At 34.5% G+C, this 21,973-nt stretch overlaps 1 protein-coding gene across 2 annotated transcripts in view; it reads left to right on the top strand.

Annotated features, from left to right (window-relative positions):
* LOC126914992 (uncharacterized) overlaps positions 1 to 21,973 on the top strand; it is a 649,115-nt gene that overhangs the window by 579,094 nt on the left and 48,048 nt on the right. For both annotated transcript variants that reach the window (XM_050719323.1, XM_050719322.1), the window contains one exon: positions 2,488 to 2,622. In XM_050719323.1, coding sequence (XP_050575280.1) covers positions 2,488 to 2,622 — 135 coding nt within the window. The remainder of the gene's footprint in view (positions 1 to 2,487; positions 2,623 to 21,973) is intronic.

The raw sequence follows: 21,973 nt of genomic DNA, 5'->3' as shown, positions 1-21,973 counted from the left end.
TAGATAAATGTATTCGCAGTTTACAATATAACTGAAGTTAAAGTTATAAATGATCCGCAGTTATCTATATTACGTTTATTAAAGCGAAGTAATTTGTTTGTAAAATGTAATTTATATTATCTTTTAACATGGTAAAAACTTATGATAGTAACAAATGTTCGTGCCTCCAATGCACGATCGGTACACATTACAAATTTAGTTTAATAAATTACATATACGTCTACTGTGCATTACATTTACGTATGTGTAGTTGTACGTTGTACGTGCAATTATAGAAAGTTGCATTAAAATGTTTGTTCGGCGTTTCTATATTTTTATAATAGTTCTATATGGATAATAATCAGTCGCGTTCTTCTCTTTTATATTTTATTAAAATCAGAAATAACATCGATAAAATATTTTGAAATAATCATATTCAATCATACTTTTATTTCTTTTTTCTCTTATTTCTTTCCTAAATATACAATTTATCGTGCATTAAATAAAATTTTTTTCCATGAATATGTACATTTAATCTATGTATTATTGAAATCGATGAGATACACTTTGATAATGGAATGGGTTCGTATATTCATAGAAACTAGCGCCAGACAATTCTGCTTTTAGTCTAATGACATCGGACAGCATTGTTCCGTAGTTAAAATGCGTTAAAGCAATATATTATACTAATAGTTCTCGCAGTCTACAAATACGATACTATTTTCTTTACATTTACATATTATAATAATTTCTCTAATAATTTCCAATGAATAATATAACGTATAAAGTAAACTATAAATTAAATAATTAATTTCGTACCTCGTGTCTTATATTACTAATAAATTTATTCGTTTATTTATAGTAATTTATTAAAATAATACAAATTGGAATAAGAGCTCAAATTAATCACCGTTATATTGTTTAACTTCAAAGTACTTTATTTTAATTCGTATTCTATGATTTATCTCATAAAAATAATAAATGAAATTCAATGTGTAAAATATAAAATACAAATTAAAATTATTATAGATACTTTCATGTTATGTAATTTCTTTAAAGCACCATTAAATGTTAAACTTTAGCCAAATCGCAATTTTTAAAAATAATCAAATAAATTCGAAGTACTATCATTGTGTACAACGTTCTTCCGCTATAAAGAAATAAGAACGTGCAAACACGTTCAACGAAATTTCCCTTTACGACCATCTTTGCCCCATCTAATCCATCTCATAAAAGCTGTTCGTTCGCTACGGAAGAAGGCGAGAAAGCTGGAGCCAGAAATACACGGCGAAAACAGTTCGAGAAAAGGTTTCCCGGATGAAAGAAACGAACGGGTGAAAGGGGTAAAATCGAGACAAGATTTTAGCGCAGATTCTGCTAAGGAAACGGGGCGAACAAATAGCACGGTGGCTCGCTTGGCCGCGTTTCTTTCTCCTCCTGTAATTTACAACTTTAAATTGCGCCACTATATCGTCGTAATTTTTGCATACCGTCTTATTTTGGATCTCTGGTTTTCTGTTACCGCTTATAAATCCTCTTGTAGGGAAATTAACGAATAACAACCATCGAGGGTTTAAAGAGAACGCAAAAACGGAAAAAAGGATAGTTAAATTTTTTAGCCAAAGACACTAGGTACGTAGAAAGAATTGTATATTTCTTGTGCCAATAATTAATTTAATCTCATCTCTGAGTCTTCTGTCGGACGTATTTATTTTTCTTACTGAAATTTCTTTAAGTTTACATCAAGATGCTCTAATTACTTTCAATAAGATGTTAGTCAAAATGCTAATCGTTACAACTATTACAAGTGTGTACATATATTCGTACATCATCTCGATTGTTTCGAACTTCGAGATTTAGGGATAAGTTGTGGAATAATTAATTACTTGAAGAACGACGATCCGTGATTTTACAAAAATAGTTTTAATAAAGAATTTATGGGAAACATTGTAACTAAAAGTATGAATAGTGTGTTTTGTACCTACCCGTTTTCGTTGCTTTAATACAAATACATTTTGACAGCTATTCCATTTTATTTATATTTGATTGCAAGCAACGAAGATTGATTTTCTGCGAATGTAACTACAGGCGGATTCCATTAGAGATGTATAGATCGTTCGAGGGTGAAAGATGAGAAATGCAGCAAGGAAATGGGAATAAAGTGCAGTGGTTTCGTTTATTGTTCTGTTACAAATTGTTCAAGTAAATCACACTTGTAATTCAAATAGCGCAGCAATAACTTTATCTTCTTGAATTTTACCTCGTTTTATTTCATTAAAATGACTGATTTTATTCACATTTTATTAATAAATTCATATATCCAGCGTTTCGCGTAAAACAATTTATTTAATTTAATACTTGATAACTTTGTTGATATCAAAATGAAAATTAAAAATCGTGTTCCTTTCTGTAAAAAGAATGATTCGATAAGAATCTTATAAAAAGCTGTTTATAGCGCGACTAATGTGTCTCAATAAATTATTTCAATACTATTTCTCTGTTTTCCAGAGCTTGCCACAAACACCAGCTGGCGGTGTGGGTGGAAAAGGAAGCGGAAGTGCTGGCGCCGGTTCTGGTATGGTCAATGGTTCTGGTGCCGATCATCAAGATATTCGTGACGGTGCTGCCATAAATACAGAACACGTGAGTAATTCCATTCTCCGAGTTTTTTGTCAATTAAAAATTATATAAGTTGCGAGAAGTAACTCGTTATTTTATCATTTGTTACTTATTCTATATGAAATCTGAAATTTTTGTCATTAATATAGACTGTAACGAAAAATGAAGGAAATAAAGAATAGGAAGGGTGACAAGAACGAAAATAGAAGCGTGTTTTCCCCGTTGATTAATCGGTAAAGGACTTCAACCTAGTCTATATTTTAACTTTAATAGAATAATTGAGATCAGAAGACGTGCTCGTATATTATTCTTTCCATTTTCGTTTAAAGATATTTCTTCTTTTTATTGTCTGCGTCAAAGCGAATTCATTAAGGACCAAAGTCAACGCAACATCGAATCATGTGAAATTTCTTGTCGGTCGTTTCATGATTGAAATCTATTGAAAAGAATTTCTAGATGTAGCTCGGCATATTTTTATTCACTGCTTTTTCTTTCGTTTAGATCCTGCAATTTTGTGAAATTTGAAACAGTTTTATAAATAAAGAAAATATAATATAAATAAAAAGTTTTTATAAATATTTCATACCACTAATGCTTTCATTCGTTTTACAACCCCAACTTGCGTAATGAGCTTCTATAATGTGTCTATTAATCTAATACACTTTTTGCGATTTGACAAAATTACAAAATTGACGTCTTTCTTCTTGGGTTCTACACACCATTTCATTGCTTGGTTCTTAAAAAGTTAAGCACTGTATTGTTCAGTTTGACTTAGTTACTCGAGTAGATACGTCAAAAACGTTCGAACGGTTTAGACACGTAAGAGAATCGTCTCGTAAAAATGTAGTCGCGCTTTCAAGCGTCACGGGACGTGGCGATACCCGGGGAAAAAGCTCGACGAGTTCTTGGCCGAGTGGGCAAGAACAAATCGGCCGTTCGCTCGGCAATGATTGCCGTTACTATTCTTCGAAAACTTCCTTAAAAGTACCTCGACGAGGAAAGTTTCGCAGTGAAAGCAACAAAGTGAGTCATTCAGCGTGCCGGCGGGCATTGTTTGCTTTCTTTCGCCTTATTTCGCGGCCACCTTTATATCGTCCAGATACTCCGGTTCCACAGAAAAATACGGGAAAAAGCTATTGGCGTATAGTGGCTGAACGCTCGGGGAAATTTTCCCAATCGTTCGCCGGAGAAGTAACTTGTAACGATTCACTGCCTCCGTTAATCGATAACGAGTTTGCAAGGAGCAGGAGGGTTGCTACGTGCGTTTCGATATTACTTGATGTACGATGTTTGTAGTTCCTACTAGGTTTCAAATTAAGTTAATTTTATGTTAATTGAGGAATTAGGAAGATGTAGGTAAATGAAAATAGTAATGGATGTATTTTGCTTAATTTGGAAATTTATTTCATTTCTTGGTATTTGTCTGTTATACATGTATGATGGTCACGTATATTTTTCATTTTTCATGTCGTAGAAATTTAACACGATATCAAACAATTTAAATCTAAAACTTCGTATCGTACCAAGGATATTAACGAATAAAACGATTCAAAGTATATAAAAAAGTATATAAAGTATATTTTGTACGTATTTCTAGCGTTACTTCAACAAAAAAAAAAAAAAATAAAACGTGTCTTAGTAATTAGCACCAGAGAACCATGGCTAATAAGATATAATCCATCTTTTAATCCATCTAATTACATCCACCACGTAACAAGTATCATCCAGATACGGAAATCTCTAACAATTTAAATAAATCTTCCTGTCTTTTAACGCTAAAAAATAGTCAAAGAGTACATCCTCATAAATGGCACCACAAACCACCAAAAAATTTTTAAAATAATGCAGAAAAATTTCTTAAATTCAACTCCGTAGTTTCATAGTTGCCATAGTTGTAGCGTTTAAAGTGGCTGAAGTTTCTTATTATCCGCATGCTCATATCGCGTGCAGATTTGATCGTTGCGGCGGAAGCTAATCCGCAGGCCATCGATTCCATCAACAGAATTAAAAAGAAAAAAAAAAAAAGAAAAAAACGAAAGATAGCTGGGAAGACAGTTTAATCGGAAATCGGTTGGACGTAGTTCGGGAATCCAGGAATTAAGCGATTACTTGCGAAGTTAACCATTGTTTCAGCCAGTCCATCAATCGGGTGCCACCTAACCACCCCTTTGTGCAATTCCCACCCTCCCATGCGCGGCACCTCGTCCGACCCACCCACTCGATTTTCGCACGTTGATCCATTCGCACGGAATTAAAACCTTTATCTACGTTTCTCCGCCTGCTTTGTCGAGGTTTGACCGGCGAAAACGGACGTGCACGAGAGACTGGTCGAGGAATGGAATGGAAAGGGTGGAGCCTCTAGTTCGAGAGCTCGATGCTCATGGAACGGTTGCCGGAATCGTTTATTTCGAACAGCTACGCGCTCCACGCTGATAAGCAACGTCAATTTTTGTGTCGTCTCGCTGTGGACGCTATCGTCCGCTTCTTTTTTTTTCTTTTTAATTGAGATTCTGCTTCTGCCACCCTCCTTTTTCTTGTCTTTATAAGAAGAAAGTGAGATATTAACGCTATAATTAGACTGTGGATTTTTAGGCATCTGCGCTGTTTACAGCTATTATTCAAAAGTATTTCTCCATACTATTTGTATTTGCATTCATGTACTAACTAGGTCCGAGTAATGAGATTTCCGCTTGAATTTTTCTATTATTTTTGTTTCCTGACAAATATTAATTTGATCAATAACGGTACTCGTTGAACACTAATTTAATTATTTGATATTTCTCTTATCATACTAATCATTCGTATTAAGAATTCTATATTCTATATACTTAACAATTGTTGTATTCTACTGATAAAAATATTTCCTAGTGTTAAAGATAATTTTCATTTTTAACGTTGGTGTTCAATTTATCCTACTTCAGTTTCCTCTTAACTTTCATCATTGTTTTATCTCTTCTACAGACTTTACAGTGCATTTATCTATCCTATTATTCGTTCTCGTTCTGTAGCAATCTGTTTGCACCATGTCCTAATTTCTTTCTTTTAAATTATTCCACTTTCATCTTTTCGTTTTCTCTTTGTCACATTTTTTCATTTCTTCGCATTAAAAAATCTTATTCTATTAAACTTTCCATTTTTATTATAATAGTATTAAAAACGTACCTCTTTTAAAATATTTTTTATTATAATTCTTTCATTGACAATTTTAATTCGCTTTCTCTTCCATTTGACTTTTTTTTGTCTACCTTCCTTTTACTTTAGTCTACTGTTTTCAACCAAACCTGACGTTTTGCTCTAGCCTTTCTCTTTTTATCCCTTTTTTCTAATGGCGGATAGTTTTTTGCAATTTTCGACGATGTGCTATCGATTTACATGAGACTGCAGAATGATGGCTCGCCTCCGTCGATTCCCACATTGGTTATATGGATTCTCTAATCGAAAACCGAGATAGGGGCAGAGGAAAATGAGAAGGGCTGCAGCCGAATATTTCATCTTCGTTGAGAGACGAGAGCTTTCAAGTCATTGTACCTTCACGGTAATATTTTGGACGACTTTCGTCGAACGGATAGCTTGATTCACTAGAAAAATTGTCCAAATCAATATCAATATTCGTTGAAATCCACCGTAGGCATTTTAGGCATTCGTGTAGTAATATTTCAGGTCTGAGAATTGTATATAGATTTGATACTTATATTTTTGAAGCTATCGGTTATTCTCTTCTTCGATTATTTTATATTAAAATTTATATGAAAAATATATTAAAATACATTTAATATTTCATATTAAAATTCGTGTAACCTCCATATTATATTAACAACTATACGTAATTATGAAAGTAATTATAAAATATGTTTGAATGATCTTGTTCTATAACGAACCTAAACGATTGAGATGTAAATGTCTAAACATTATACAATCTGCGTTATCATGTTTATTTGGAAGAGAAGTCGCGATAAATAAATTGCATTTTTCGCATTTTAATTCTCTAAATAATTTCGTTTTTCGTAAATAAGCTTATCGTTCTGTGGATTTACTAATTAAAGCGTAGCGAACGCGATAATTCGATAATTCTGCCAACGGAGGAACTGAATCGCGTCGACTTAACCGTATCTACCGTAGGAGTTTGCTACGTTTCGGCTTATCTGAGTAGGCCAGTTAGCCGGAAACCATGCTGACTATGAAGTTGCACCGTACTCGCCCCTCTCTATGTTAAACACGCTAGGTAATTCCTGAATAAGAGAACTCCTGAAAATACTTACCTTTCACGGGCTGATGATTGTACGATGAATTTCTCCGCACTCGCGTATACCGATATATAAATCGATATATCCATAAGCAAATCTCATGATCGTTGTACATGATCGTCCTGGAAATGAAATAATACTGACTTGCTGCGTTTGTTAAACGGTAGATACATCGACTGATATATATAGCTCTTTATCATATTCATGATTCATTCAAACAATTAAATTTGTTTCATTCGAATATTAAAACTATGTATGTTTATATAATTGATATAGATTGGTTATGGTTAATTCATTATTTATTTTCTAGGGCTTTAACAGTTCTAATTAAGCATTAATAGTGAATATATAATTACTCGGTTTTTGGTGCAGAATTATGTATAAAATAGAAATGTTGAATATTTAATATATATGTAAGTGAAATTGTTCTTGAAGATTAATTATTGAGCATTTTAGAAAGAATTAAGCGAAGAACTATTCATAAACAATAGAAAGACAGTGTTGATTAATAATCTATTGGAGAAGAATTGTTTGCCGTTTCTGACTAGTTCATCTTCGTTCAGTATTCTTAAACTCAAATTAATTTTGTACAAATCAAATTATCACATAATCTCGTTTATTCTTCGCCAAATATTTAAAACCTTTTCAATTTTGATTTACAAAATATTCAGAATTATATTAGAATTTTATTCAAAAATATGAATTATACCTTACTTGAAACAAATGTATTAATCGTTTATCTTAAAAATGAAAAGTACGGTCATCTTTGGTCCATATAAATTTCCATTCCGGACAATTCGACATAATTCGCCGCTTATCCGCGTCAATGGATATTCGAACGTACAAAGGAATGAAATGTCAAAGAGTTAACGCGGCTAACGAATATCCATTTAGTCGCATTTCGGACAATTATCCGCGAGCGTAGGGAGATTTTTAAACGAGAATATCGCGTTCTGGAGGGCGTCCGTTTCGAAAGCGGTCTGAGCAGCGAGCAGTCCGGAAAATTAGTCGGCGACATTCACCGGGACCGGAAGTAGCAAACGACGACGGCTGCGGCTCCGCTCTGGCTCTGAGCACATACACATCCGTTGGTGTTTTATTTTTCGCCCGTTGTTTTTTCGTGCACCACCGGCTGAACAGAGGGAAAAAAACTAATTCCGTAATTGCGATTCAAATTTCTTTCGAACAACCTCGCAATGCCGTCCTCTCCCCTTTCCCTCCATTTTCCACGCGTTTCCTCGGTCTTTAGAACGAAGAACAACTTTTGTTTTCCTACCTCTCTGTATTTTCCTGCTCCTTTTCCCTTTTTCTTTCTTTTTTTAATTCTTGCTTTCACGGAAGCTGCGGTACCCCCCCCCCCCTTCGTCTTCGTGTAATTCCAGTCTTATTTATTTCCTTCGAGAAAAATTTTCTGCGTTTTCTCCCAATATACTTTCCTTTCCTTTCACTTACATTCCATCCTTTCTTTCGTTTCATACTTGACTTACGTTGGATTTTCCTTGTCTTTGTTCTCTTACGTATTTCCGACCCACCCCTGGTTTTGTTTTTATACCTTGTTATTTTAATAGACTGGTTACAGACTTCCATCGTTGTCTCATTAATCTAGTTTTTAAAGTATCCATTGCTATACTTCTTCTCGCAACTTTTTCTCGACGCGGGAATGAACATGGTTTGATTTAGTCTATCGTTATTAGATAAAACTATATTCACTAATAAATATATGTTTATGAAGAACAGAAACCAACGAAGGAGAACGAAATTTTTGTAAAATTTATAATTATCGATTTAATTAACTTTGACAAGTATTAAATTGTCTGCAAGATCAAATATAATATATTATGTATATACGTTGGAGCTAACGTTCTTTGATATAATAGTGTTAGGAATAAGATTTACGTAGAAAGTGACTAGAAAATATAAAAATTCGATATAGCACGTTTATATGGTAATATCATATAAATATCATATAATATCGTAAAAGATCGTATGATATCGATTACTTAAAATCGAGCAATTTTACAAAATTGATAAATCCCATTTTTTAAAGGAATCTAAAAGCAATAAAAATTGCTAAAAAGGAAAACTTATACAAAATTTCGAAAGATATTCCGTTTTTCAATTTTCTGCAAATTATATTTCCTCCGTCTATCTTTTTGCTGTGCAACGTTCTTCTCGCTTCGAGTCGTTCTTCCATTTCCTCCAATGCGGACATGCTCTTTTGCCGTTTTTTTTTTCAACCCCCGTTCCGAACGTTCTTTTTCTTTCGTCTTCATTTCATCTCCTTTGAACCACGCTCTAATTCCTCCCAATGTTCCCTTTTGACGAGTCGCCGTTTCTCAGGATGCATTCAATGCACACTATCGTTGGCCGACTTCCGTTTCGTCGATGTACAAACCAGTCCTTGTTGTTTCATTTTTAGACCATGAAATTGTGGCCTAATATAGTATCAGGCTGATAATTAATCGAACGCTTTCTCGTGTAACCTTTGTCGATTAAAATCTATTAATTATCGATTTTGGTTAAGATAATAAAAGCAACTTTGTTACAATTAATAAAAATAAGTATACTTTGTCTACACATGCAAGTAGTAGATATTTTATCTATCTGTCCGGAGAAAAATATTAAATGGGATTGGTAGTATGATTCAAGAACTTTTCATCTCCTATTCGTCTGGAAAAATTTTAGTTGGAACATATAATCTATATAATTGTTAGATTCAAGAAAAGATTGTCCAAGGAAGATTATATTTTATATCTTTTTTTTTTTGCAATTCTTATACAGTTTGATTCAATAATGTGCATTAAAAAATATTTGGAATTATCAAAAATTAAATTTGGATATTGGGAGCAGGTAAACTTATTAAAAAAGTCTGATGTTACATCACTCATAAGAAACTAAACAAAGAACTAATTGTAAATATTTAATCATAAAAAGAAAACAAATAATTCAAGAACAACGAAATTTTCTAATCGCTAAACATGAGGATAAATCTTATTATGTTTGACATTTATTGCTAAGAAATAGTCTTACTTTCAAATTAACTGCTTTAACTTTTATACTGCTTCCGTTCAATGTCGTCTTCCATATCTCCCATTTGGCCGTACTTTTGCAGAACAGGAAATGAAAAACGCAGCGATGGAACGAAGACAGGCAGTTAAATTAAAGTCTGATTAACGGACTGTCTTAGAGACTGTGCATTCTAGTTTTTCAACTCGTAAAGACGAGTTATTCCGCGTCAAATCGGTCGACTTGTCTCACAAACGCGCCAGCTCATTCGAGCTTTTCACGGAATTTTCATCTCATTTCCGGCGCACGACATCGTAAAAAGCGTACAAAAAAAAGACGCTTAATAGAACTCTTTTTTACCAAAGTTATGAACTATGTTCGAGCATGAACGTAATTCATTTTATTTAATGTTTAACGTCCATTATATCAGGAAAAACTTCTCGTGTTTGAATAGGAAATTATTATCGAGCTCCATTTTTTGGAAATATCATACCAGGGGAAGATTTAAATATAAGAAAATATAAGAAAAACAAGAAAAAATAATTGAGGGAATATTTATGAAGTATTCGTATCCTTCAATGTTGAATATATTCAATAGACAATAAAAATACACAATAAAAACAACTTGAAATATATTTTAATATTCTGGTATAGATAAGACACAATAATTGTAAACCTTAGAAAAATATTGTTATTTTCAATGAACGTTTAAGTTTCCTTTATCGTTAAACGATAAAAGTATTTATGTAAATAATGCGTCAATTACTTTGAACAAAGATACACATGTGTGCTGCAGCGTGTACGCAAATATTCCCATTGAAAATCAATTGAAAAGAGCTTACTACAAAACGGTATTGAATAATGATCGATTCGATTAAACGATAATTACGCAAACCGAACCGTGAACCATTCCCATTCCACATTCAAGTGTTAGCGCATAAATACAGTTATACGATTGCAATATTTAATACCTGCCCGGAGCAAGTTTCAAACAAGCAGAAACATCCTAATTGCTCGCTGCATCATGTAAAATTAAATTCTTATTCGTTGATATTGAATCGAGGTTAAAGCAAAATTTCAAAAGAAAATATTCGGAGAAAAAAAATGGAAAAATCGAGATTGTTTCATTGTGTAAACTATAAATAAATTTGTAATCTGTTGAAGTAATTACTTCAAGAAAATCTCTACACCTTGTTTTTGTGTACCCGTGGCCTGGATACCGCTGTTACGAAGAAAATAGAATTTAGTGAAGCAAACAAGAATTAAAAACAAGAAGAGGTTCATATTATTGTGCCCTTGATTATAAATGTTGAATATATTGAGTTACAAGGTCTAGAAATAAAAGAGCTATAAGCAGATTGTGATTGCTGTTTCTTATAATCTTCAGTTATAATTACATACTAAGTACTTAACTTTTTTTGGTAATATCCTTTGCTGTATGTGTATGAGCGTGCTGTGGATCAGTGTAAATTATACTTGTACTTTTACTTATTTCAATATATTTTTTTTCTATTACAAATTCACCCACTCGTTCCTCTATCAGTCAACCTCAACATAATCGGAACTTCTCATCAAAATACGTGAAAAATTGGCAAAAAGTGGGGATAATTTTTGGTATAAATAAATTTGTAATAAATATCATATATTAATAACAAGAAAATCATATTTATTGCATTTCAAATATTTGACATTTTTACACAAAATCTATCTGGGAAAGTAAGGAATCGGAAACTCGGAACAACTTGCTAAGAAATTTTTTATCGAACCACCTTATCGAAATGTACGGGAAGTTTGTTAGTTCTGAATAAGTACATGAGTAACATACGTAATTTGAGTTGGCGGAACTTCGCTATGAGCAGACTTAGGCGCGCTGATTTGCATCGATTTTTCAATTTTCCGCGGTCACATCTGCCGTATTTCCATAATTCGTATTTATACGAGCAGAATATCTCGTCTGCGCGTTTTCTCCCGGCATGTTTCTCGTTTCACTTTGGTACAAGCAATAAGAGGCTATCCTTTATATCGTCTTTCCGCGAGTTTCCGCGGAAGCGTACGAGAAAGCACAGAAAGTTACAATTTCGCGTTCAATCTGCAACTCGCGCTGTTTACACGCGCGCCGTGCTTATGAAGTGGGACGTTAACTTAGAACGTCATGTTGCCTTGATTCTCCATGTGCCAGTTTACCGTTACTTCTGAAAGTTATTCATCGATTTTTTATTGTCACTCTGAAGTTTATTTCAATTTATAAAATATATCTTTTGTAAATATCTTATTGCTTAATCATCGTATTTTAGATATTTAACGTGCTGTCATTTGCACAAAGGTTAAAGGCATCCTTAACTCAAGCTCCTCGCATAATCCAATTAATTTCAACGAGGACAAAGTTACACATTTCTTGTCTTTATCGCACAAATACAAAAGTTTACCAGCAAGGGACGCGTTTACCTCGATGAAAAAGGAAATGATTTACATTTTTTCCTGCCCGCCCTCTTTCTATGCATTTTAATCGCATTCCGCGACATTTAAAAGCAAAAGGAGAGTAAGTATGGCCGAACATGAGAGGATTGGAAGTTGGTAGACGCACGATGTAACAACGAAAGAGTGTTGAACGTTTTATTAAGCCGGATGTATAGAAACCACCGCACGAAAGGGTCGAGGGTTTGGAAAGAGTGGGAAAGCATGCTGTTAGCGCGGTGCAATGAAATGAATAGAAAAGAAAGGAAGACTCAACGTGGTATAACAAAGGATCCAGCCAGCGTGGCTCTGAATTTGCCCTTCTGAACCTCTCCCACCATTGTTTACCCCCATTTTCCTCGCCCATTGCTCGCTATTTTCTTTTTTCTTCTGTCTCTCTCTCTCTCTCTCTCTCTCTCTCTCTCTTTCTCTCTTTCTTTTTCGGCCTGACTCTATGTCTTCGTTGTGCATAATGTAGAAAGCGTTGGAAAATGCTCACCAGTTCCGTGTCCGTTTCTGCCCCTGGTGAATTCAAAGGCGATCGCGGGTCCATTTTATTAAAACGCTAACGCTAAATATTAAACAGCGACGACTTCGCCGTGTTACATTGTATTGCACTGGGAGTAAAGGTTAAGTAGAACGCAAATTTTATTCTACGAATTGCTGTTTAGAGAGGAGGGGATGTACAGAGGGTGGTTCGTAATTCGTGGCACAAATGGGATCAAGGAAATTATATGACTGGAAGCGAAACTTAAATTGGAAGTTTCATTTTTGAGAAAATCGGGTTTGAAAACCTGGCAAGTACACGCGTAATTGATCAATTTCCGATTGGACAAGAGTGGACAATCGGACGGAGAATATTCGACATATGCGAAAGTTGAAACGAGTCAGAAAATTTGTCAAGTAGACGCGTGCTGGACTAATTTTTTATTTAAAACTCTAGTTTCTACTTCTGCCTATTGGAAAACTAAATAAATCCACGTAAACCTGACGGGGTTTTAAACTTAATTTTCTTTCGAAAATGAAGCCATCAATTTTGTCATCCTTGAACGTAGCTTTATTTTGATAAGTTTTATTCTTTGAGATGTTTTCAAAAATATTTTCTACTTTCTTTACTTTCTTCGTATAGACGACAATTTTTACGATTACTTCCGAATATGCTTTGATGTTTTATTTTATCGAACACAAGAGCAGTCTTTTTTTTAATATTGCTACCTATGATATTTTTAATTTTGTTTAATTTTTTAATGACAATTTTAATTTTAATTTTCTTGCGTACAAGCAACTTTACGTAACTTTATAAATTAAATGTAATTGAAAAATGTCCCGAATATTTCTATGGTCTTTGAAGTTGAATAAGATTGAAGTTGAAGCATAGTGAGTTAAGAACACTTTGCGTACGAGACAATTTGATTACAAACGTGTGGCACTTTGTAATAAACGAAGTTATAATTAAACTGTTAAATGCTTGATGTTTTTCACATAGGAAGTTCGCTGAGATTTCGTAATTTATATTCTTGTTAAAGAAGTTCGGCGAATATCAAGGTAAATTACGCGTTAACAATTTTTAATCGTTCGAACTCACCGGCTCCCCCCCAGAGTTTAATTAAAGAATAAATAACTTTTCACTCTGATTCTCACGTAAATTAATTGCAACAACGGTTAATTAAACACGGTCTCTTGACGAGTGGTCCCTTTTACCTTACTAGGAGATTAAGCGCGGTTGTTGATTATTTTCTTCGCCACCGTGCCATTTTCCTTTACTTCTTGTAACTTAAGCCTCTCAGAATGCTAAATTACTTTAACAGTGGTATCTGAAATATTCAATTTGTAAGGCACATTCAGTTACATTTCATTTATAGGAAAATATTTCTGCTTCAAGCAGTTGCGTAGAAGTTTCATCGGTTGATAAGAAACTCCTGCAATTAGAGTTATACAATTTTACGTCTGAATAAATATACCGAAATAATTCTTAAATATATTACATAACATAGAACAATTAGGATACTTGAAAACGTAAAACAATTCGACAATAAGAAGTTAATCTGATTCTCTGTTCAACGTATCATAAAGACCTAGGTATTACGAGGAAATTGCAAACAAATATTTACGCTAAATTCTCCTTCCTACATTCAAAGTCTACCGCCAGATATTTCCTATCAAGAAATAATTAAAATGAAAGCTATTTTTTGAAAAGACACGTGAAACAAGCGAAAGAAGAAACCTTCATCCATGCTAAAAGTTCGAACATTAACATTTCCCAAAAACCGTTGTGAATGTATCAAATTACCATGAAAATACTATCTGAACTGGTTATTTTGAACATCCTAATAGTTCTAGTGATAATAAATGATCGTTATAATATTTGAGAATATATGGAAGTAACAAATGAAATTGTAGTTTGAAGAATGCTGCAACATACTACTAATAAAAACGGTACAAGTTTTATCCAAACGTCAGTCCTTCATCAGGATTCCAACTACGTAGCTGCTAGCCTTCGCAGCTATCGTTGGTAGAGCGATAAGATGGACGTTTAAAATTCCATTAAGTTGCTGCAAAGAAAGTACGATAAGATTAGTGGACAAAGGGCCCGGCACATGATCCTGGACGAAATTTTCCTAGTCGCGCTATCGCTATCCAGCTCGTAAACTGCAATCTCTGGCGGGCGTCGTTTCGTATTTTCCAGCGTCGCTGCTGGAAAATTTGTTATCGTGATCACTTGCACCCTCGTTCCATCCAATTTCGCCGGAATAGAAGCACGGCTGACCTCCTTGAAATGAAAGGGACGCCCATCGCGAGCGATTCGTGTCGCTATACTATCGCTGAAATCGCGAACATACACGGCTTTACAATCCTTACATCTGGCAGTTACGTCACGCTGATATAATGACGCGACAAAAGTGGCAAACTCGGTAACTCTACGGCATATCGCAAGTGCCGTAGACTAAGCAGTTTTGTTACAAATGCAGTTAATATAAATCAACGTCGTTAGTATGTAAAATATAGAATCTTAGGGTGGCTATTAAAAGCTATCGCTCAGAGTTTAGTTTATTTTTATTATCGTTTTTAATTTTCCAGCTTGTACTTCCATTTTAACTAACTGTTCGTTTTAAGCGTCCAATTAGTTTTGTCGTGGTGTAACTTACACATCGGTAAATATATCAATTTGTACTTTATTACGAGTTAATTCCAGAGAAGTAATTTGACATGTCAATTCTATTAAATTAGAATAAAATTTGCTAAAGTGCTATGTACGACGATTTATGTGGAATTACGAGAAATGAGTAGCTAATGAATCATTGAACGTCTCAGAACTTGGACAGTCCTCTTAGGACCTCGCACACATCTTGATAACTGCGAGGTTATCAAAGTAATAGCGCAGGTCAACGGAGAGACTTGTCCCACGGGAAAGGAAACCTCGTGTCTACGAATTACTCCTGTCATGGATTTACGACTCATCTATCGTGACTAAATGCGCAGGCACTAGGTTTCAGAAGTTCATATAGTTCGTAAAAATAATCGAAATATTAAATTCATAAATGGAATCAAACGATAACTTAATTTAATTTATCAATTTCCACATGAACATATTTTTTAAAGTACTAACTAATAGTCTTTCAAATATTAGCAGATTACCTGTGATATCACTTGAAATTGAATCATTCATTCTTGTCATTATCACTCACCTGTACATAATGAACTCAGCCCGTTTCTCAATACTTCGCTGTTTAAAAACAATGTCCGGAAAAATACATATAAATCGCTCTCTTTTTATATCCGGAGGATCCACGAAGCAATAAAGTTTACAATCTTTCCGCGCGCGCAACCTCACGCGATAGTGATCTCTTCGCTTGAGCTTTTGCAAGCTCAGCTTGGATACGTTTGCGTGGCGAGCAGCTTTTCATAAAGTCTACCCGTAAATTTCGCGCTCGCCCGAAGCTGTCGGTATCAACGACACCCTGCATTGGTAGATTTTGTTGTCTCGTTTGATCGACGCTTTGTTCCATACGGCTGATTTATTATACCAGGTTATCCCATAAGTAATGAGGTTCTTTTGATATATACTGGATGGTCGAAAATAAATGATGAGAGATATAAGAGACACTTCAATATGCTAAAATGAGAACGAAATAAATAACGTAACATTGAACAGGTTATTATTTCTAAAAGTTCGTCTGAAATCTGTCATATTAGTTGTGACAATAACCTGCGTTGTGGTAAAAGATCAACTAAAATACCATTGCGGCTGAGAAAATTTTTTTTGATAATAATTGATAAATCAAGCTCGAAATTCAATTGTCTCATTATTCGTCGTGTTTTTATTTTGTCTTATAGGAACACCATCTTAAATATTCGTAACATCTTCGACTGAACATGCATATTAGATGCAAATAAACAACTATCTCTATCGATAATTATCAGTGATGTATTCCTCCTCTTAGTGAGAACTTTCACAGAAATAACTAATATTCAGATCGTAATATTAATGACTTTCTATTGCAACCAGCTTATCGCACACGATAACTGAAACATTACTAAAACTACTTTCTAACAGTCTTCAACGATCGAAAACTCATTTTCACTCTTCGCTAGTAAAATAGCTGTGCAGCGAAACTCAAACATAGAATCGCAACTTCCACTACATCGATCAAAACCTTAACGCTTCTATTCGTGATATGTTACCATATTTTCTTATTTCTCTACTCTGTCTCTTTATCGCTGTCCACGAGCTACAAAATGTCATCGACGATCGATGATCCAATTCATATTGAAAAGTTTTCATTTTACTAGATAGTTGGAAACGAGACGATCAATTTTTTCTCTAAATAATTTGAAATAAGTATTGTACGTAATAATATACTAAATTTTGGGTAATTCTACACATTTGTAAAATTATCCATTTTATATACAATAAATTAATATCAGGAAACAAAAATTCATCCTCTTAATTTCAGCGTTCCTCGAGCCCTCGAGTTCTTCGAATTCCTCGATCGGTTAATTTCTAAAACTCTCGTTTCCATTTTCAGTTCAGCTGACCTTTTATCTTTTACCGCCGTATTTTTCTCGCGAGTACGAAGAGTTTTCTCAAAATAAAGAAAAAGAAAAAGGAAAACGAGCTCTAATGGATTCCATCAGGCTAGATAAATTTCGTCGGAGCTCTCAAAGAATCTTCATTATTTCGCGATCACTTATTACCAGCGCTTCTGCTTTCGTTCTCGAGGGCAACGTGCATCAACCAGGTGAATCTATCTCCATTCTCGATCTTCTGCAACGGTTGATTGTCTTTCGACCTAGCTGGAAATAACGCCGGAACTCGGATGACTTTGACGGTTTCTAATCCGCTCGTCTCGCCTAGAAATGAAATTTTCTCGCTACACGACGCTCCTTGCTCCCTACTGAGCACCTCGAATCGCTAAACGAATTCAAAATTGTGGCACGCCGTCGTCGTTCAAAGAACTTGCGTGGTACGTATGTCGGCAAACGTGTCTGGATTGGGATTAGTGGATTAGTAACGAGATTAATCTTGCGGAGACTGTCTGTGGTTTTTCCCTTGATATATTGAAGGCGAGCTGAACAAAGTTTTACTCGGTAAATATGGAATAGAATATTAGTAATCGTATTTAACATTATGGAAATAAAATAACGATACGACAAATATTTAGTATCATAGTTTTATGTATACTTTTTCACGGCATAATTCTCAATACTTAGAAAAATTTGCTTCCCATTGAGTCTTCAATGACTTTTGCACGAATCTCAGAATTTTCCTTTTTACTTGATTACTAAAAGATGAAAATTGCTATAATTGTTAGGATTGCTTACGGCGGAATGGATATAGAATTAGTATTAGAATATGGAGAAAAATGAAGCGAGGGACAATACCGAATCGGAACAAAACGACAGAAATGGCGGAAATAACCCGACGATTTCTAGAACGAAAGTTTCCAGTCGTTTGCTTTATTGCCTCCTTAAGACGGAAGTCGTCGTTCGATTATAGCTGTCTTCTAATTACGAAAACTTCCTTATCATTGTTTCGTAGTCTCTTTTTCCCCATAGAAAATGCAGCATTTATTTCCTCGGGATTGAACGTTAGAATTGAACGACTTTCTTCCAGAAGAATTACAGAATGTATATTGTAAATTTTACTGTAAATTTGTTATTCGAATTACCTAAATTACTATAATAGTAAATTTTAAATTAAGACTCATAATAAATTCAAGTAAATGAAATTCTATAGAAAATCAACAAATATTCGTAACATTATTATCCTATTTTCCTGTTTATGCAGTTGATTAATATATCTTCTGACAAACTCATATACAGTGACTCGTATTAATATTTTGGTACCACGATGTGCGCAACGTTAATCTTGTACACATTTGCTTTTAATAAGTTTATTTTAATATATTAAAGTAAATATCTCATTTGATAGAAACATACATTTTACTGAGTCGAGCAATAGATCTATTCTCCTTTTATTGATACACATATTTTGGAGAACGTTATAAAAATTGTCTAAAGAATATAAAGATACACGAATCTGAAATTATGAAAAGAATAGGATAAATAAATTACTCGCTGATTAGATAAATTTTACATGAGAATAACGACACTTGATGTGCATTTTTAGGAAAACATAAACGAACGTACTACTCAACCAATTTATTTAACGCGCGTACCTGTTCCAAAGAAGAAAGAATAACCAAACGAAATAATTCTCCAATTTCATGAAATATCCAAACGTTAATGCTAGTCACTGTAGCCTTATCGTTAACTTATTCCAGGCTATTCCCATGTCTGGACGCAAAACGAGGCGCAAAACAAAAGCGGTTTAAACACGGGCGAGAAAGAGGAAAGGAGAAACGGTGTCTGGCAGGCGGGAAGCAGGATCGATGACGAAAACAAAAACGAACGGCCGCAGCCTGTAGAAGCTCGGATAGTCCGGTGACGTTGGAATGTTTTATAACGGGTGGACCGTGCGTTTTCTTCGTCCCGCCGAGCCGCGTTTTCTTCGTCCCGCCGAGCCGCGTTTTCTCCTCGCCTTTCTCCTTTCTTCCCCTTTTATCTTTCTTTCTCTTTTTTTCTTTTTTTCGGGCAGAAGCGACGCTAGATTCCTGACGCTGAATGGCCGCGATTGTTACAGCGACGACAAAAGTTTAGCTAAAACGCGGGCAGACCCGGTTTCGCGGATTTGTTTTCCCGGTTTCTTTTGCGATTAAACGCGCACCGCAATTGTCCGGTTTCTTGAAAAATAGCCAGCCTCCTCCTAAGTGAGGTATACTCCGTGCCTCATTGCATAGCCTTGGCGCATGGAACGATTAGGACGAGATACGCGGTAATTGTTTCGTAGAAGCCAGGAAAGGGTGAATGAGGAAACAGTGAATGAGAAGCGAGTACCTCGATGAATTTCAGACGAGTTCCTAACAGAATTGGATCGATTATTTGAAGCTCTAGTTCTTTCTGTGTCATTCTTGCAATCTAGAATGCTTTTCATTAGGTGTATAGATTAACTCGATGCCTTTAAGTCTGTTTGATATGACGTATAAGAGGAAATCATTTTAGTTCCAAGTTATTCTTCTATTATCCATTAAAATCCTATTCTCTTCGAGCGATTCAATATTTATTTATAATTCAAAAAGGAACGTTATTTGAACTCAGCATCTTTTCTGTTCCCACTGCTCGCGATTCGTTTGTTACAATAGAACCTTATAATAGTACTTAAACTGTAACTGTGATACAATACGTTAAATGTAAATTAATATTCTTTAATCACTTTGTCGTAAACGTAGAATACTTGAAATAAAGGAAGATACGTACTTTAATAAATATATAGTACAATAATACATTAAATAATAAATTTTATAGAAATCTTAAATTCAGTTACATTTAATTGAGAATTATAAGAAATATTTTAATTTCTACTTGCAATTTGTTGCATACTTCTTATTATTCATATCCTTTTGTGTTTTATATATATTTTGACAAATCTTTCAACTATTCTAAACACGAGTATGGAAATAAGATGCCTTTTATAGCTCACAAATACATAAAAAAATTCATCATTTCCTTCTTCAATTCGTTCGAAGACCTTTGGAAGATAATGTGATCTCGTGAAATCATCATCTCGGTAATTCTTCGAGAATTTATGCTCTTCCATTTTGAAATTATACCTCTATTCTCTCTTCGCATCGCTGATTTCATTTAACTTCAATTTACTATTTAGAAGCATTTACTGTACCACGAGCTGCAATTATCCAAGATAGAATTAGCAAAAAACTTTGCAAGATTTTCTATCGCGTGACATCGTGGTTCATTTGCAGTCGGCGAATCGAGCTAAACTCTGCGGAAGCGTAAATTTCGAATAGAAACGGTAAGTTTTTCGTCGAACCAGATCCTGAGGATGAACCTCTCCTCCTTTTTTCCCTTCTTCGCGATTCCTCGTCGATGGCAAGTTTACGAGGGAGGAATTCTACCCCGTCAATACTGTATTAGCCCGCGATAAGTTTAAGCCATTTGAATCCTCAGCGAGTTGGCTGGGCTTTACCTAGCCGGTTCGCGCAACTTTAATGGCTCGCAGATTTAACAGGACACAGGTAGAAACTTTGTTCCAGGACCGAATGAAAAGCTCCAGGCATTCGACTGTCCCTCTACCGAAACGAATTTCTGATTTCGTACACGTACCAACTTCGAAAAGTTTCTGTCGTTACACTGTTCCGTTAAAGCTTCGTGAACATTAAAAGGAACGTCCAAGTCAGATGGCCATCTCGAAAACACGATGATCTTACAGAAAACGGTATATCATAATCAAGATAATCGTGTGAAAATAGTATTCTGGCATGGTTATTGTAATTTACATAGTAGTTTATAAAAGTATTTAGATTATCATTGATTAATTGCAATTGTGAATTTTTACGCATTTATGGATTTGAAGAATATCGAGTTATAACGTTCAGTAGGTGAAATATATGTTTGCGGAGGTCCTCATTTTCGAATCATGGTCACAAAAATTTGAATCTATGTAAATATCAGCAGTCTAGTTATCATAGAAAATTTTCTTAAATATGGTACGTATATCACACGAATTCTTCTTTTCCCAAACTTCATTGTAACATACATCTTCTAATAAATGCATCGAATTCGAAGTCTTCTTAAAATATTGAAATATATGAGAATTTAAACACATCGTACAGGTTAATAAGAAAATTAAAACGACGTATTCCTATTGATTTATCCAAAAATACCAGAAGGAAATATTATAAAAAGAATAATCGAAGAACCGAACTGAATGTTACTATTACACGTTGTTAGTTTGAGAGCTTTCGAAAAAGAATCAGATTTTCATTCATCGTTACTTCTTACTTTAAGAGTATCATAAAGTGAGATATTTATGCGACTATAAAGTTACAAAATATGGCTTTGGGCCTCCGTTGACTCCGTTCTTGATGTTGAAATTCGCGCGAAAAGCGTGCCTGTAAAATTTCAACGATTATTACATCGCGCTTAGTCCGTCCCAATAACGAATCGTCGGAAATCAGTTTCATGGACCGTCTCTCTGTGTGATTCAAACGAATTTAAATCCTACCTACGCTTCCCGTAAAATATCGGTTTAACGACATTATCGAGCGACTGCGTATTTCCTCTGCAATGAAATCCGGCTTTATGCATCAGCA

Source organism: Bombus affinis, chromosome 3 (assembly GCF_024516045.1).
Source record: "Bombus affinis isolate iyBomAffi1 chromosome 3, iyBomAffi1.2, whole genome shotgun sequence".
Taxonomy (NCBI): Eukaryota; Metazoa; Arthropoda; class Insecta; order Hymenoptera; family Apidae; genus Bombus; species Bombus affinis.
Note: the sequence above shows the minus strand (reverse complement) of the source record. Positions and strands in the feature narration are given on the sequence as shown.